Below are 18,251 nucleotides of genomic sequence, written 5' to 3' on the forward strand. Positions count from 1 at the left end.
AGCAAGAATGACGGGGGGGGGGGATGTTTCCAATATTCTTCTTGATGTACCCAAGCCAACACCAGCTTTTTCCATTCTGTTACAGCAGAGAAGGACCTAGGCTGAGGTCTTCAGAAATCACCATGCAGCCGGGTGGTAAAAGTCAGGTTCGTCCCACATAGATCGGCAGGGGCAGTTTGGGGGCTCAGCAGAAAACACACAGTGCCAGGGCTGGGAGGGACGTGTGCCATGAGCAGGGGAGCAAAGCGGTTACATTCACATGCTGTGTCCTATCGTCTGTGCCCGGGTCCTCGCTGCTAAAGTCGCGGTCCCCTGACCTACATCATCAGCATCATCCGGGAACTGGTTGGAAACACAGAACCTCAGGGTCCCTCCTAGACCTTCTGAATCAGAATCTACATTTTTAAAAATGTTTATTCATTTTTGAGAGAGAGAGAGAGAGAGAGAGAGAGAGAGAATGAGAGAGAGACCGCGAGCCGGGAGAGGCAGAGAGAGAGAGGGAGACACAGAATCCGAAGCAGCCTCCGGGCTCCGAGCCGTCAGCAGAGCCCGACGCAGGGCTCGAACCCACGAACCGTGAGATCATGACCTGAGCCGAAGTTGACTGAGCCACCCAGGCGCCCCAGAACCTACATTTTTAACAAGAGGCCTGGGTGATGAGGAAGTCCGTCAAAAGGGGAGAAGCCTTGGCCCAGATGGACGTCCGATTTCTTTCCCAGAGAGTTAGCTGAATTAACCTGGGCCCGAACGAACAAAGTTTCCAAAAATGAACACTCCTGTCTGTGTGACTGCCAAGTGTCACAGCTCGGCTGAGCTCAGCAACAGATCACAAGGCCTTGCTCTGAAGGGCACGTGGCACCCGCTGTTGGGGATAAGCGGCCATGGTCATCCCGCACAGCAGCCAACACAGGTATCACCATTGCCATCTTCACCCCTGGGGCCTGGAAGAGGAGCTCCTGGAAAGGACTGGTGGACCCTGGGGCCTTCACTCAGAACATCTTCTGGACAGAACTTACAGACAGACTAGAACAAGCCGATCCTTCGTTCCTCGGACACAGCTTAATGCAAACTTAGGAGCACCCCGGGGCTCGGCGTCAGAGTCCGGTCTGACCACTTGGTAACCGTGTGAACCTGCCTGAGTCACCTGAGCGGTCTAAGACTCCGTGGCCTCACCTGGGACACGGGAAAGGTATAGACGTGTGTCTGCATAAATGCCAACGGATGTGGTGATGGAGAAGCCAGGATGGGAATCTTAAGCCTTTCCCCCATGTCCTCCCATCCTACTGTGGTCTCTGTGCTAGATTATTAAGTATGAGAACAAATTTCACGTGGGGGTGCGGAGGGGGTGCACAGAAGAAGGGAAAACGCCCGGCCCCATCCATACTCGCAAAGCGACGGAAACCTAGACTCTACGCAATAGGAATCCAGACGGCAGGATGGAACCCTGTGCCCTACGATCCACCAAAATCACCCCCCGCCCCCAGCCGCCTGCGAGTCCTAGAGAAAACCAGCAAGGCACAATCACCCGCTTTCCTCCAATCATGGCACGTGGGAACGACCCAGATACACCAACCGCTTTCTACACCAACCAGACCTGCACTGCCGTCCCCCGGACCCCCGGGATGCACCGTCTTGACGACAGCCCCCTGGCCCTGCATGACTGACACCCCCCCCCCACTACCTCCCATCACAGGACCCCTTACCTGGGAATCACCGGTGGATTTTCGGACACTCATATGGGCAGTCTCGGGAGGGTGCGCTGGGGTCCCTGCCGCGTGGTATCCATTCACTGCGGGAGAGAAACACGGCTCAGAAGCTGTGCTGGCCACAGGCGGGCAACACCGGCTGCCTGTAACCACAGCCCCTTCTCCTGCCTGGCTCTGAGACGTCTCACACGGCTGGGACCATCTCTCGGGATCTTACCGGTATTCGCGGAGCCAGAAAAGGCTGGCACACATCTCTCTAACCCCCAGCACCCAATGGCGGAACTCCTGGGGGAACCACGTTTCTTCCTGAACCAGCAGGGGACGTGCTGAAATGGGAGGTGGGGTCACAAGAGTCTAACAGCCGTCACCGAAAGTGCCGCATCAGTTGTGGCCACTGGTGCCCGTCAAGGGCCCAGCCTCCTTCCACAGAGTCAGGTGGCCCATCCACTACCTGCCTGCGGTTCATGGTTACGTGGAGCTTACTGAGCTCGGTGAGCCTCAGTTTCTGGATCTGGAAAATGGGGACAATTCTCCCCAATCTCCAAACCTACCCTGTTGGCATGAAAATCACACAAGACACAGGCCTCCTGGGTGGCTCAGTCGGTTAGGCGTCCGACTTTGGCTCAGGTCATGATCTCGCAGTTCATGGGTTCGAGCCCCACGTGGGGCTCTGGGCTGACGGCTCGGAGCCTGGAGTCTGCTTCCGATTCTGTGTCTCCCTGGCTCTCTGCCCCTCCCCCGCTCGTGCTCTCTCTCTCAAAAATGAATAAACATTTTCAAAATAGTTTTTAAAAAAGAAAATCAAATGAGACAGTATTTGCCAAAAGGAGCTGTGAGTTATGGAGTAACTTATGAAAAGGAGAGAGGGGTATAGATGGAGAGACAGCAGGTCACTGCTTCTGTTCCCAAATCCAGTCACCCTGAACCCCAAGCCTGTGTGATCTCTGGAGACCAGAGAAGCTTGCCTCCCTTATGCCCTGGGCTTGGAACAACATATCCACCATGCGGGTCGAACCAAAGACCTACAAAGTGGGGTCCAATACATGGTTCTTATGGAGAGAGCCCTGGAAAGTGGCCAGAAGCAAGAGAGAGACTGGCTGAAAGCCACTGACACCTACTGATTTGCTGGAAGCAAGCAATGGGGTGATGGAGGCTGCCCCCAAGCAGGACCTTTTTCATGCTGGGGGATGCCTCCCATTCTCTACCATTTGCAGTAGGAAACAAAACAAATCCATAACCCCCTGCGACCAGAAACACAGACCACTCGGCAGACCCCCGTGGACAGCTAGGCTTCTCTCTGATCTGCAGGGTGGTCTGATCCCCTGGAAGAATGCTGGGCACAGACACAGGAAGGCTACCGAAAACTGGGCACGGAGGTGGCCCCCAGGGAGGTGGCTTGGGGAAGCAAGAAACAAATTAACCCGCTGGGCCAGCCACAGTCCTGGTCTGCACACATGCCCCTCGGCAGCTAGTTACATGCTGATGCTATCCACGAGTCCCCAGTTTAAGGGGGTGGGCTTCCAAGAGCATCGGAGGGTGCTGGGGGGGGGGCGGGGTCGAGGAGAATCCACTCGAGTTGGCATAAGCCATGCCAGGAAGGGCCCTACCCTGATAAATGTAACCCACGATGAAGGCATAACATTTGAGAACTATTACTTATCAAACAGCACAGGACTGAAATGGAGAAAATTCACGTGGTGTGGCATCTAAAGACAACAGGGGAAAACTGGACCACTTTCCGTATGCAACTGAGCAGTGGACAAAAGTGAGGCTATCCCAGCAATTTAATCAACTAGATATTAAACATCATGCGCTACAAAGAAAGAAACCGTCTTTTGCCAACAAGCCACAGAAACTTAAAAAAAAAATGATTTGGGCATATTTAAGCCGCACATAAAGTGTCAGTAAATCGCAAAAGGCATAAAGAACGTTGGCCACATTCTTTGACCAGAAAGCAGTAAAAGCAGATAATAGCCAAAGAACAAATATCAAATTCCCCATCCCTCCAACTCCCAAACACTTGGAAATTTAAGTAAATGCCTTCCAGGGGCACCTGGGTGGCTCAGTCAGTTAAGCATCTGACTTCAGCTCAGGTCATGATCTCATGGTTTGTGGGTTTGAGCCCCGCGTCGGGCTCTGTGCCGACAGCTCGGAGACTGGACCCTGCCTCAGAGTCTCTCTCTCTTTCTCCACCTTTTTCCTGCTCATGCTTTTTCTCAAAAATAAAATAAACATTAAAAAAATAAAAAAATAATAATTTAGAAAACATTTTAAAAGCCAGTAAAATTAACCAAAGGAAAACATGAGGAGGGGGTGTAGATACAGCAACAGAAATGAATTGGTTAGGAAGCAGGATGACATTCACAACTCAGGCAAGTTCTTTGTGTGTGCCTGGGGGAGGAATCACAGCAATAAAAAAGCAGGCCAGCCCATCTAATTTGAGACAGAGAGAGAGCACAAATGCTCAGAAGGTGGAATTAGAAAGAACACATGAGCAGATCTCGTAAGAGATTTTTTTATAAATACAAGAGCATATGATTTGTAATTATGTGCTAATAAATACACGACCTTCCGTAAGACCCAAATGATTAAAAATGGCTTCAAAGGACCCTAGAAACACCAAAATGAGTAAAACTTTTGAAAAATGACCTCCCTCCAAAAGGCACTGGACCCAGATGGTTTTACGGGCAAATGCATTCAAACGCTCGACAAAGAAAATCCTAGAAAAAAACCGCACCTGGCTTTAGGAACATGGGGCAAATTTCCCAGTTTATTGCACAAAGCCAGCATTACCCTGACCCTAAAACAACAGAAGAACTGAGCCACAGTTCAGTTTGACTACAAACACGAAATATGTATACTCTTACCTGAGCAGGTCTTAGCCTGGAAGCAGTCACCACCTCTGACGATGTTGGGTCCCTACAGGGGGCCTCCTGGAGGCCAGGGGCCGCCCTTCTGACCCCCACTGACTCCCTCACAGCACCTAAACGTGCACCCTCAGTATACGCCTGTCTGCCTTCTGCTTCCAGCATCCCCCAGGCACCCCGTCTGCCACATTAATGCCAGCCAGGAACTGCCTAACGCAGGGGCATTCTGTCCCTAATCCATTCTCTTGTTCTCACTTCAGTTCTGAGCTGTCAGCTGCTGGCTAATTACTCCCCATGTCAAAACAATTACCGGGAAAGAAAAAATAATTTTGCATCCAACCATTTCTCTCCATCCGGCAGCTCTGCCCTGACCTGGTGTTGCTGTGTTTCAGGCCCCAGTCCCAGGCACACTCAGAAAAAGTGCTTGGTGGAGATCTGAACGGTTACGGCTTACCCACGAGCATTCCTGATTATTCCCAGTCCTCTGGGCTCTCAGCTGACCAAGAGTTAGAGGTCAGAAGTGGGTGCTTTTGAGGCCTCCAGCCTCCGGGTAGCAGGGGGCAGGTGGAATAAAATAAAATTGGTCAATGATCACTCATAACCATAAGGAACACAATTCGTTCTGGGGATACAAGAAAAAAGGAAAATGCCCATTTCAGCTGTTTTTAAGAGAAGAAAAAGGGAACAGAAGCTCTTATGTAGTAACTTTCATAATTTCCAGCACAGATATAAACACACTCACGTATAGGTTTCATCCCTCGTTGTGGGCGGTTAGAAACAAAGAGGGGAGGCTTGAGGGATGCATCAGAAGAGGGGACGGGTGTTTGGGTAGAAAGGGAAAGGAGGCGGCCTTCAGGGGCGTCGGAGAGGAAGTGGATAAAGACGGAAAGGAGGGGCAACGACAAGAGTTCCCGAGAGACGCCAAGCAACAGAAAAGAGTCCGTAACATCCGTCGCCCAGAATCCATGGGGTCAGTGGCCCTGCTTCCCTCCAGCTCCAACCCCCAGCAGAGAAAGTTCCCTCCTCCATGCCTCACTGTTCCCTTAGAGCACCCCAACGAGTAGACTTAACCCTTCCAAATGAGAAACTCAGCCCTGGACAGTCCCCCTTCTAATATCCCTCCCTTTCTTTCTAACTCCCTTGAGTTCTTTCCTCAAGCTTAAGGAACCCAGGAGCCCCGGGGTCTTGTTCATGACATCCACACGCCCACCCCTCCTCACACAGTCAACATGGCGGAACGCAGGGTTTCCCCAGGCATGCAACTCCGCAGCATTTGTTCTAAATGTGAGGCGGTGAAGGGAAAGGGAAGTGTCTTATGGTCCAAAGAGTTTGGGACAAGTGGCCCCCATTATTCACTGCTTTATTACCCGAGGCCTGTTTAAATACAGGCACACCTCAGAGATATTGTGGGTTGGGTTCCAGACCACCACAATAAGCAAATGTCACCATAAAGTGGGTCAAACGCATGCTTTGGTTTCTCAGATGTACGTGAAAGTTATGTTTACATCCTACTCTATTAAGAGTATCGAAGGGCAGTATGTCAAAAAAAAATGCATATACTTCATTTAAAAATACTTTATTGGGGCACCTGGGTGGCTCAGTCGGTTAAGCGTCAGACTTCGGCCCCAGGTCACGGTCTCGTGGTTTGTGAGTTCGAGCCCCACATCGGGCTTTGTGCTGACAGCTCAGAGCCTGGAGCCTGCTTCGGATTCTGTGTCTCTCCGTCTCTTGGCCCCTCCCATACTCATGCTCTGTCCCTCTTGCTCTCAATAATAAATGAAAAAAACGTTAAAAAATAAAAAAAAAATAAAAATACTTTATTGCAGAGCACCTGGGTGGCTCAGTCAGTTAAGTGACTTCAGCTCAGGTCATGATCTCACAGCTTGTGAACTCAAGCGCCATGTCAGGCTCTATGCCGACAGCTCGGAGCCTGGAGCCTGCTTCGGATTCTGTGTCTTCCTCTCTCTCTGCCCCTCCCCCACTCACACTCTGTCTCTCTCTCAAAAATAAATAACATTTATGGGGCGCCTGGGTGGCGCAGTCGGTTAAGCGTCCGACTTCAGCCAGGTCACGATCTCGCGGTCCGTGAGTTCGAGCCCCGTGTCAGGCTCTGGGCTGATGGCTCGGAGCCTGGAGCCTGTTTCCGATTCTGTGTCTCCCTCTCTCTCTGCCCCTCCCCCGTTCATGCTCTGTCTCTCTCTGTCCCAAAAATAAATAAAAAAACGTTGAAAAAAAATTTTTCAAAACAAAAATAAATAACATTTAAAAAATTAAAAAATCACTTTATTGCCAAGAAACATCAGGCATCATCTGAGCTTTCAGCGAACCCTCATCTCTGTGCTGGTCGAGGGTCAGCGTTGATGGCTGCGGACTCTGCAGGGTGGTGGCTGGAGGGACGGTGGCAATTTCTTGAAATAAGACAACAGTAAAGTTTCCTGCATCAGTGGACTCTTTTCACGAACAATCTCCCTATAACAGGTGATGCTGTTTGAGAGCATCTGACCCACAGAAGAACTTCTTTCAGAATCAGAGTCTGTCCTCTCCAACCCTGCTGCTGCTTTATCAACTAAAGTTCATGGAATATTCTCAATCCTTTGTTGTCATGTCAACAATCTTCACAGCATCTTCACCAGGACTGGATTCCATCTAAGAAATCACTTTCTTTGCTCATCCGTAAGAACCAACTCCTTAGCCAATGAAGTTTTATCACGCGATTGTAGCCATTCGGTCACATCTTCGGGCCCCACTTCTGATTCTAGCTCTCTTGCTGTTTCCGCCACATCTGTAGTAACGTCCTTCACTCAAGTCTTGAACCCCTCAAAGTCCTCCATGAGGGCTGGAATCAACTTCCTCCAAACTCCTGTTCGTGTTGGTGTTTCGACCTCTTCCCGTGAATTGTGAATGTTCTTAACGGCACCTAGAATGGTGGACCCTTTCCAGAAGGTTCTCAGTTTACTTTGCCCAGATGCATCAGAGGAATCACCATCTATGGCAGATAGAGCCTTCCAAAATGTATCTCTTAAATAATAAGACTTGAAAGTCAAAATGGCTCACTGACCCAACGGCTGCAAAGTAGATGTTGCATTAGCGGGCCTGAAAACAACATGTATCTCACCGTCCATTTCCATCACAGCTCTTGGGTGAGCAGGTGTATCATCAACGAACAGTCATATTTTGAAAAGAATCCCTTCTTCTCAGCAGTGGGTCTCAACAGTGGGCTTAAAATATTCAGTAAGCCAGGATGTAAACAGACGTGTAGTCAGGCAGTCTCTGTTGTTCCACTGATAGAGCCCGGACGGAGTAGAGGAGCACCATTCTGAAGGGCCCTGGGATTTCTGGAATGGCCAACAAGCACTGGCTTCACCTTGAAGTCACCAGCTGCATTAGCCCCTAAGGAGAGAGTCAGCCGGTCCTTTGAAGCTTTGAAGCCAGGCGTTGACTTCTCTTCGCCAGCTCTGAAAGTTCTAGATGGCATCTTCTCCCAACAGAACACTGTGTGGTCTACCTTGAAGTCTATTGCTTAGGGGAGCCACCTTCATGAACTCTCTTGGCTCGACCTTCTGGAGAACCTGCTGTAGCTTCTGCATCAGCACCTGTTGCCTGACCTTGCACTTTGACGTTGTGGAGACGGCTTCTTCCCTCAAACCTCCTGAACCAACCCCTGCTAGCTTCAGGCTTTTCTTCTGCAGCTTCCTCACCTCTCTCAGCCTTCACGGCATTGAAGAGAGTTAGAGCCTTGCTCTGGATTGGGCTTTGGCCTCAGGGAATGGTGGGGCTGGTGTGACCTTCCATCCGGACCACCCAAACTTTCTCCCCATCGGCAATAAGGCTGTTGCTCTCATCCTTCCTGTGTCCACTGGAGAAGCACTTTCTATTTCCTTCCAGAACTTCTCCTTGGCGTTCACAACCTGGCCAACTTTAGCCCAAGTTTTGGCCCATTTCAGCTTTCAACATGTTCTCCTTATAGAGTTCAATCATGTCTAGCTTTTGATTTACAACGAGAGACATTCAACTCTTCCTTCCCCTTGAACACGTAACAGGCCGTTGTAGGCTGTTCAACTGGCCTAATTTCAATAGTGCTGTGTCTCGGGGAAGAGGGAGGCCTGAGGAGCAGGAGAGACAGGGAGTGGCCAGTTGGAACAGTCAGAACACACACAACATTTATCAGTGAAGTTCACTGACCTGTACGCACACGGCTTGTGATGCCCCAAACGCAATCACAAGAATAACATCAAAGATCGCCGATCACAAAGCAAATCACTGTACCACATATCATTGTAGTGAAAGAGTTGGAAATACTGAGAGAATTACCAAAACGTGACTCAGAGACACGAAGTGAGTAAACGCTGTTGGAACAAAATGGCGCTGACGGGCTTTCTCAACACAGGGCTTGCACAAACCTTCCATTTGGAGAAACCTCCCCCATCCGTGAAGCCGCCACGTGTGCTCCTGGACGCTGACGTGTCCCGTGAACCTCACACAAGGCAACGGTGCGTGGTATTCCTACACTTACATGGACACCGAAGAACCCATGCTGGGCAAAAAAGCAAGAATACCATGGAACCCACTTTGGGAAGAGCTGTGACTGTAGGAAGGCAGGTTTTGAGGGCAGGCCAATCCAGGCAGACTCGGGGGCCAGTTTGGTGCTCAGCACCTCTGAAGGCACCACGGGCACACCCCTGCTTCCCATCCTCAGCACACCCCTGCCTCCCACCCTCACCACACCCTGTAAGGTGGAGGGAGGCTGCGTCTACACGGCTCTGTCCGGGGGAGCAGTTTCACATGACGGCCTTCTGGTCTGGAAACATCTGTCTGCCCACCTGGGCCTCACTGTCTTCACCGACTGTGTAGAATGAAAACTGTATTCCCCCAAAACAGAACTCACAACACATCCGTCCCCGGGGTTGTAAATGGCTGAAAGCCTGTGGCTATCCTCCAGGGCGCCAAAGGTTCAACTGGTTTGCCTGAGCTGACAAAATCACGGAGTTAGGAACCACACGCGAGCCCTCCTGTCTACCGGAAGTGTGAACCGCCTTCCTTGAGGTCGATGGTGAGGTCTAGCTGAGGGCCGCCACGGAGGCCTCTCTAGGCCTGGTAACTTGCTAATTCTGCAGTGAATGGAGGGTCCTGCTTTGCAGCGACGCTGGGGAGGACAGCTGCTAGGGATTCCTGATCTGGAGAGGGTGTGGGTGAGGGGAGCCCCCTTCCCAGGGGCCCCTGCTCAGGGGAAGCACAGCTGTCTGTGGGCACAATGCTCCTGCCTGGCTCCACCAGCTCAAAGGCAGGCCCTCCCTGATCGGCAAGGGAACCACCTCATTGCCCTTTGATCTGGCTCCCCCGGGGGCTGATGGAGGGAGGCTCTTCACCCAAGGATGATCCCTTAGTGGGCGCAATCCCCCAGGCTGGACAGAGCCCGAATCTGAACCTGGGTTTCCCGACAACTCCCACCCCCTCACCGCCAGCGCAAGTCCGTAAAAGACCGATCACCTCCAACCCTAAAAAACACACACACAAGGGGCGCGCCTGGGTGGCTCAGTCGGTTGTGCGTCCGACTTCAGCTCAGGTCATGATCTCACGGTTCGTGGGTTCGAGCCCTGCCTCAGGCTCTGTGCTGATGGCTCGGAGCCCACTTCCTCTGTCCCCCCCCCCCCGCCCCTTCCCTCCCCCCCCAAAATAAATAAAAACAATAATTTTTTTTTTTACTAAAACATAAATGCCACGTGGTATCCAAGGACTGGATCCCAGAACAGAAAAATGACATTAGTGGAAAAACTGGTGACAGCTGAATAAAATTTAGTTAATAGTAACGTATGACATTCATCTCTTACTTTTGACAAATGCACCCAGTTACGTGACGGTAACAGCAAGGGGAAGTCAGCAAAGGGTTTGTAAGAACTCTCTGTACTGGCTTTGTAATATTTCTGTAAACCTAAAATTATTGCCAATTAGGGGCGCCTGGGGGGCTCAGTCAGTTAAGCATCTGACTGTGGCTCAGGTCACGATCTCACGGTTCGTGGTTCGAGCCCCGCGTCGGGCTCTGTGCTGATGGCTCGGAGCCCGGAGCCTGCTTTGGATTCTGTGTCTCCCTCTCTCTCTAACCCTCCCCTGCTCACGCTCTGTCTCTCTCTACCAAGATTAAACATTAAAAAGTTTTTTTTTAATTATTCCAAAATAAAAAATACATCTATTAAATAAAGTAAAAATACGTTAACCATTCAGTTCCTCAGCTACATTGGACATAGTGTATCCGTTAGCCACGTGCCTAGTGTTACTACAGTGCACAGCGTAGATACATGCATTTCCGTTATCACAGAAACTTCTCATGGATGACACTGCTCTATGGCATCATTCATTCTGCCCAGGGACTCATCCGTGAAACTCCCAGAACCTCATTTTTCACCCGGTATTTTCCTTCTGTCTCACTGTGACAATCTCTCTCTCCATAAATCACTGCCTCCACACAGGGTATGAAACCAGCCCAAGGATCGTTTTTAATATTTGCAGCAGTTACTGAATGGAGCCTTTGGTGCTTCTGTTTGGGTTTAAACTTTATTACCGACGCGGACCTCGCCCAGAAAGCCTGGCACGAAAGGTCTCCAGGAAACCTACGGAATGAACAACACCTCCCAAGTCTGGTGGTCGTAAAGGAGGCAGTGAAGGAAAAGCCCCCAGCTCAGCGCCGACCCTACGTGCCACCCCACATTCAAAGAGTGGAATCCCGTTTTGGGGGGTGCACTGGGCCTTGCTCCCCCCGGTGGGTAACCCGGCTGGCCGTGCTAACGGCATCTGACGGACCTGCCCGTCCCTGCCAACCGACAGCAATTCCGATTAAGCTGAGTACTGCCTGGCTGCTTCAAGGAGGCGGTGTCTTGGGTAGTCAGTAGAGCGTCTGACTCTCGATTCCAGCTCAGGTCATGATTTCACGGTTCTGGAGTTTGAGCCCCGCGTGGGGCTCTGCGGTGACCATGCTTGGGGAATTCTCTCTCTCCCTTGCTCCCTGCCCCCTCCCCCACTCGTGCTCACTCTCTCAAAAAATCAACCAACTTAAAGAAAAAGAGGCAATGTCTCATGAAGACAACTCTGCCGCATTTCACTGTCACCCTCACCTCCAACCACCGCACTCAGAATGAAGTTCTGACCCATTCCTCTGGCTTGCTGGTGGGGGGAGGCAGGCTCCGCCCCTGCTGATTGCTCTTCCCCTCACCCACCACTGCCCCCCACCTTCATTGCCCACCCTCCAGCCATACTGGCCTGCTCTGTGTGCTCAAGCACGCCAAGGTCACTCCTGCCTCAGGACCTTTGCACCTGCCGTTCCCTGACCCAGAACACATCACCGTGACCCCACACACATACCATCTTCTCCTCACTGGGGCCGTCCCTGACTGTCCAGTCCCACGCTGCCCCGCGGCCCTCACTTTAACCCCTTCCAAGAGAACATGCAAGAACAATCCGACACATTTCACATTTGGGCTTATGTGCCCAAATTCCCCACTGGAATGCGGGTCCTTGTGAGCAGGGACCACAGAGGTGTGGCTTATCTCTGGCGCAGTCCCCAGCACCGAGAACAGCATCCGGCATATTCTTCGAAGGAAAGGTTTGAAAGTCTATCACGGCTGCGTTCTCCAAAGCATGAGCACAAGAGGACATTGAGTGGTGGCCAGGAGAGGAGTCAACAACAACCCCAGGAGTGTGGGGGGGTGGGGACGGTTAAGCTTTGAAGCAACCTCGTGTCCTCGCCGGGTCCGTTTCTCTCCCACAATGAAATTCAACCTCCTGAAAGCTGACTGTTCTAAAACCGAACGAGAGAATGCCTGGGGAAAAAAAAAAAAACCCTAGTGCACCCCGTAGAAAGAAATGTCAATGTGGCTGCTCTTCTTTTCTGCGAAAGCTAGAAAAGGGGTCAAAACCTCACAGATGCTCCTGGAACCTCCCTGGTAGGATCCTTCCCGTCCCCCAGAGGGACGATGCAGACTTGACCGGCGTTCACGCCCCGGGGAGGGGGAGAGAATCAAGAGTCACAATCCAAGGAGGGCTGGACGGGACCCGAGCTACAACCTTCCTCCTCCAGGTCCTCGTGTATAAACGGGCAGAAGCAGGCCTGGCACGGAGACGCGATGTGCCCGAGGCCCCAATGTGACAAGCTGTGATTTCTAAATCTAGGATGCCGTGACGACCAGGGAAGGAAACAAAGGGGCCTCTAACTGAACGAGCAGACGCCCCTTCTGGCTTCCATGGTATTTGCAAAAGGTGGGTCTCAGAGCCCGTGAGCCACGGTTCTGCAGATTTCGCCGCGGCTTCTCACGTCGACGGGCCATGGTGCGTCGAGCGACCCTCGAACAGTGCACGACCCGTGTTCTGAGTCACCCCAGGACGGAGCCCCTCAACTCTGGTACTACTGACAGGTGGGCCTTATAGCCCTTTGGGGGGTGGCTGTGCTGGGCAATGCAGAGGTCTAGCAGCATCCCTAGCCTCTGTGCACTGAATGGCCACCCCAAAAATTGTCTCCAGATGTTGCCAAATGCCCACCAGTAGGCAAAATCACCCCCAGAGTTCAGAACCACCCTGCTGGGGGCAGAGCAGCTTAAAAAGTCCGTGCAGGTGTTGTAGACAGACAAAAGAACAGAAGCACGCAATCAAACAGGGTCTTCACTCGAGACCCCGAGCCTTCAGAATGCCGATGCACCTGCTGAGTCGCCAAAGGGCAATAGGGTAGGCAGAATTTCCACCTGCATTCGCCCACAAATGCAGAGAAGTCGACAGACCTCGCATCCTGGGGCCTTGGGAACAAGTGTCTCTGGTCCCCGGCGGGTGGGGGCAGAGGAGGGCGAGTCGGTGTCCACGCGCTCTGTCTAGACACTTTGGCAGTTCTCGTCATTGGGTCTGACCCTCTCCCTCCCGTCTCCCCCTCCCTTCTCAGCTCCAGAGTCCCAGCACCCAGCTCTGCGCTCGGGGTTGTGCTGATCAGGGGAAGGCAGGAACCTGTCACCTGAGCAGGGCCCTGAGCCAGCTCCTGCCAGCCCCTCTCCTGGGAGACGGCCCCCAAACCGCACAGAGGGGACAGAAGGATGCTAGGGACCGTGCAAGGGAGAACAGGCCCCAGTGAGGTGGGCCCACAGACTCAAAAGGCAAGTCCCCCAACCCGCCCCATCAGCATGCATTGCAGGCCACAGTGGCCGCAGATCAACTGCTCTGGCCAGAAAAGACAGCTGGGTTTCCTTTCTAGCGTCTCGGCTGGCCAGGATCAGGGGCCACACCTCACTTTCTGCACGCTGGCATTTCTACTGTTATAAAGAACAAGAACAAAACCACGAGAACGACAACGGAGAAGGCAGCGTGCCTGAAAAGCCTGTCGTCTACAACAGGTCGCAAGGCTGAATGAGAGCCCGGTTCTGGAGACAGGCTCTCATCAGGGAGCCCTCAGCCCAGCCCTAGAAAAGCAGGAGTAAATGCCCCATCGCCCTCCTTCCCGAGAGGGCTCCTTTCCGGGGCTCCCGGGCGGCCCAGTCGGTCAAGTGTCCGACTCTCGAGTTTGGCTCAGGTCACGGTCTCATGGTTCGTGGGTTCGAGCCCCACATCGGGTTCTGTCCTGACAGTGCAGAGCCTGCTTGGGATTCTCTCTGCCCCTCCCCTCCTCCCGCTGTCTCTGTCTCTCTCAAAATAAATACATAAACCTAAACAGAAAGGGTTCCTTTCTGTTTGAATCCTTTTTTTTTTTTTTTTTTTTTTTTTAATGTAGGTAAAAGATGTACGTAAAAACATTTCAAAAGCCCGGAACATCCCATGCCTCAGCTGACTGTCCAGAGCTTCCTGTGTAGTCCATTTTCATTTCCCTAAATAACGTACTTTGATCGTGTTCTGACTTCTTAGTGCACCAGCAGCGATCAAGTCCAAAGACTCTCCACTATGAAAGGCAGGCTGTGTTCAGCCCACTCTCTGCACCCAAGACCCTTCCTCTGTTCCAAGGTTTAAGGGTCTTCTTTCTACTTACTACGCCTGTCTGCACACACGCATTCATTCATTCACGCAGCCACTCATTCATTCCTTATTTCAGCTCTTCCGTGGGTCACCTGTGATGTGTTAGGGAAGCTACTCAGACCTCTGATCTGGGGCCACCGTGAAGACAGCGCAGGCCCTCACTACCCTGCACATAAGCTGCTGTTCCTCCCCCGGCCCCCTCCCCACCCTTCCCCTCCATCCAGCTACACCCCATGTTCTTTCAAAGCTGCCAACTTGAAATTCCAGGCTGCCACCACAACCACACCTTCTGGACTTTGGCCTCCGGGGTGATGCTTAAGGTTGGAAAACCATCAAATGAGGTTCACACCCCCTGTGGCTGTGGAGACATCCGCTGCAGCCAGGCCGTGTCTGGGGACTGAGGATCCCACAGAAGAAAAGGGGAGACGAGGTCCCCACCCTCGGGGAGTGTCCTGCCGGGATCGCCAGGGAGAGCCCACCCTCCTAGCCCTCCAGACCGCTCCCTGGGATCGGCCAGTAAGATCCCCCGCCAGGCTGCAGACCCCAGAACCCACAGTCTTGGCCTTTCCGATAAAGGCGGGTGTGTGGCCCCGCCCGGCTGCCCCAAAGTATTGGGTGGACTGTACCTGTCGGAGGCAGAGAGCTCCTGTGAGGGCCAGGGCTGGCTGGAATCCCAGAAGGACTGCTGGGGCGTTCCCAGGTGGTCTCTGGTCAAAGAAAGAAACACGGTCACTTTGAGACTGTCATAGGGCAGAACCCCAGAGGGTCGCAGAGCAGAGCTAGGTGGCAGAGCTGGAAAAAATAGGGACCTGGCCGGGCCACCGTCCTGCCCAAGCCCGGGACGCGGGAGCTGGCTTTCTGCTCCCACGTCATCCCCTCCCCACCTGCCACAACGACCGAGCCTCTCTGCTGGGGACCCTTCTCCACGCAGCTGCGAACAGGAGGCAGCCTTCCGTCTGGGAGCCTTGGAACCGCCCCTCGCTGGCCCCCTACCCAGCCCCCACTGATCCCCCAAGGCTGCCGACCCATGTACCTCCACTTCAGTCTCGTGCCCTGGAACCCAGACGCTAACTGGGTGTTTCTCCCAAGTGCCCACTGTCACCTGAAACCCCAAAGCCAGAGGAAGGAGCCCTGGCCTGGGGTCTGTACAGAGACACGGGTCCCCTGTCAAGTGAGGCTGATTTCCCAAGTCCTTCCCGGCTCTCCAGACCAAAGTCTTGTCTGAATTCCAACCACTACATCGGCCTGGCCCCTGCCCCCTGCCCCTTCTCCGGATGCCCAGCCAGGAACAGAGCTAACACTGCAGCCGTGTGATGGCCCCCTGAACTCGACATGAGCCACATTGCCACTGTAAGCAGAGACTTCTCCTAAAGTTACCTAGTGACAAAAAGAATGCCTTCTCACTCTGTATAATATGATGACGTAGAAAAACACAAAGAAAAGAGTAGACACCCATAATCCCACAGCTCTAAGTCAACATTTTGGTATCTCTGGAGATTTTCTTTCTTTCTTTTTTTTTTTTTTAAGTTTATTTATTTTTCAGACAGAGAGAGACAGAGCATGAACGGGGGAGGGGCAGAGAGAGAGGGAGACACAGAATCGGAAGCAGGCTCCAGGCTCTGAGCCGTCAGCCCAGAGCCCGACGCGGGGCTCAAACTCACAGACCGCGAGATCGTGACCTGAGCCGAAGTCGGACGCTTAACCGACTGAGCCACCCAGGCGCCCCTGGAGATTTATTTTCAAGCCATATACACATCTTTAAAAAGAAACAAGGGGCACCAGGGTGGCTCAGTTGGTTAAGTGTCCAACTTCAGCTCAGGTTATGACCTCATGGTTTGTGAGTTCGAGCCCTGCATCTGGCTCTGTGCTGACCGCTCGGAGCCTGGAGCCTGCTTTGGATTCTGTGTCCCCCTCCCTCTCTGCCCCTCCCCTGCAAGCGCTCTGTCTCTCTCTCAAAAATAAACCAACATTAAAAAACTATTAAAGAATAAAAAATAAAAAATGAAACAAACATCATACTGTACTTTCTTGCCACGTATCGACTTTTGGATCTTTCCCAACGTATTAAAGCAGCTGGGAAGTACAGTGGTTAGCATCTATGAACAGTGGTGGTTCTGGGGCCAGATGGCCCAGCTTTGAATCCCGGCTCTCCCTCTTCCCACCACCAGTGGAAGCTTGGCCAAGCTAACGGTCTTCTAAGAGTCTCCTCTGCAAAATGAGATCAAAATGGGATCCACCCGAGGCAATCATTGTATTCGTGCCAAATGCCCACGTAGAGTTATTTTTAGCCAGTGGAATATACGGACATGACATTATTTAATGAAAATTTCTATTACTAAGAACTCAATGGTCTCCAATGCCAAAAACAAAATTAAGCACAGCTTTCCACTGCCTTCTCTCAAGTAGGATTCGAGAGAACTGGGTTTCTGCCTGGGCTCTGCTGCTTATCTGCTGTCCAGCCCTGGCCAAGTCACTCTGCCTCTCTGGTCCTCGGCTTCTCCACCCAAAATGAAAGGGTTGAGCTAACTGGTCTTTCAGGCCCCCAAACTCCCGACTCCAGCTCCAAATCAGGGGTCTTAAAACTTTAAACCCATTGTTTGGGTTTAAGGAGTTTATGGCTCCAGGAGTCAGTCGGGTGGGAATATGGTCCCTTCATGTCTTAAGGGAGAGAATACAGAGGGGAGGTTGAGGGAGAGGAGGAGCAGGGAAACAGCCACCAGGAACAAGGAGGGACGGGCAGACCAGGCTCAGCGTTTTCCCGGTGGGAGGAGGGGTGGGTGGGCTCAGCCCAGAGCCCGTCTCTGGCTGCAGGTCACCAACAGGGACAATCCTTTGTTGGCTCCTCTCCCACAGGGCACACAGAATAACGTCCAAACCCTGTAGCCCCCTGCAAAAGGGCGCCCCTGTCTGTCTGTCCAGATTGAATTCTCACTTCACCCCAGCCCATTTGCTGGTCTCGCAACATGCCTTTTTGCTACCACGGTTCCCTCCCCCCGGATGCCAGAATCTCATGCACTAGTCAAGTCTCAACGAAAATGCTGCTTCCACCAGGCAGCCTTCCCAGACTGCGTTTCTGCTCTGGTGTCAAATGCCCAAACTCTCTAGAGCAAATGCTGCCCAGCTGCAGAGGCTCACAGTGGAGTCCCTCTTGGGGCACAAGGCTGTATCTGGGATCGGGGGCAGGGGGTGTTGCCCACACAATGGCTGGCCCATGTTGGGGGGGTAAAAAGCCCACCAATTCCCTTGCCTCGAGGCAGACAATTCCACGCAGCTCAGAGCTCTCAGGGGCTGGCAGGGGCCCTTCCTGTGACTTTACTACATTACTGCTTCCTTCCCTTCCCCGGGGGGTTCCTCCCAAGAGTATACCCCTGCCCCCGAGCCTCCTGCACTTAAGTCTATCTCAGGTTCATCAGAGAACCAGGCCTGAGAATCCCCGACAGCCACATACCCCCGCCCCCCCACATACCTTCCATCTAGCTCCTCTGAGGGAATCAGCACTCTGTCCCACCTCTCAGACAGCACAGACCTTGACCCCTGTCTTACCTCCCTGAGAGCCGGGTCTATGTGCCCAGACAGATGGGCAAATGGAAGGACGGACACCGTGACGGCACAATGTAGGTTCCCATGTGATATGCCCTTCCAGTCTCTAGGGATAGACAAGCCCTGTTCTTCCTACATGTGGGAAAGGTCCCCAGGGAACTGT

The 18,251-nt window shown here is 52.6% G+C and overlaps 1 protein-coding gene across 10 annotated transcripts in view; it reads right to left on the bottom strand.

Annotated features, from left to right (window-relative positions):
- The window catches only part of GAS7 (growth arrest specific 7), a 216,248-nt gene that overhangs the window by 45,259 nt on the left and 152,738 nt on the right, over positions 1 to 18,251 (bottom strand). For 8 of the 10 annotated variants that reach the window (XM_027047361.2, XM_027047367.2, XM_027047369.2 and 5 more), the window contains exons 3-4: positions 15,175 to 15,255; positions 1,704 to 1,789 (exon numbers count right to left, since the gene is read on the bottom strand). In XM_027047361.2, coding sequence (XP_026903162.1) covers positions 1,704 to 1,789; positions 15,175 to 15,255 — 167 coding nt within the window. The remainder of the gene's footprint in view (positions 1 to 1,703; positions 1,790 to 15,174; positions 15,256 to 18,251) is intronic. The other 2 variants (XM_027047365.2, XM_053212505.1) reach the window with 1 other exon arrangement.

Source organism: Acinonyx jubatus, chromosome E1 (genome assembly GCF_027475565.1).
Source record: "Acinonyx jubatus isolate Ajub_Pintada_27869175 chromosome E1, VMU_Ajub_asm_v1.0, whole genome shotgun sequence".
Taxonomy (NCBI): domain Eukaryota; kingdom Metazoa; phylum Chordata; class Mammalia; order Carnivora; family Felidae; genus Acinonyx; species Acinonyx jubatus.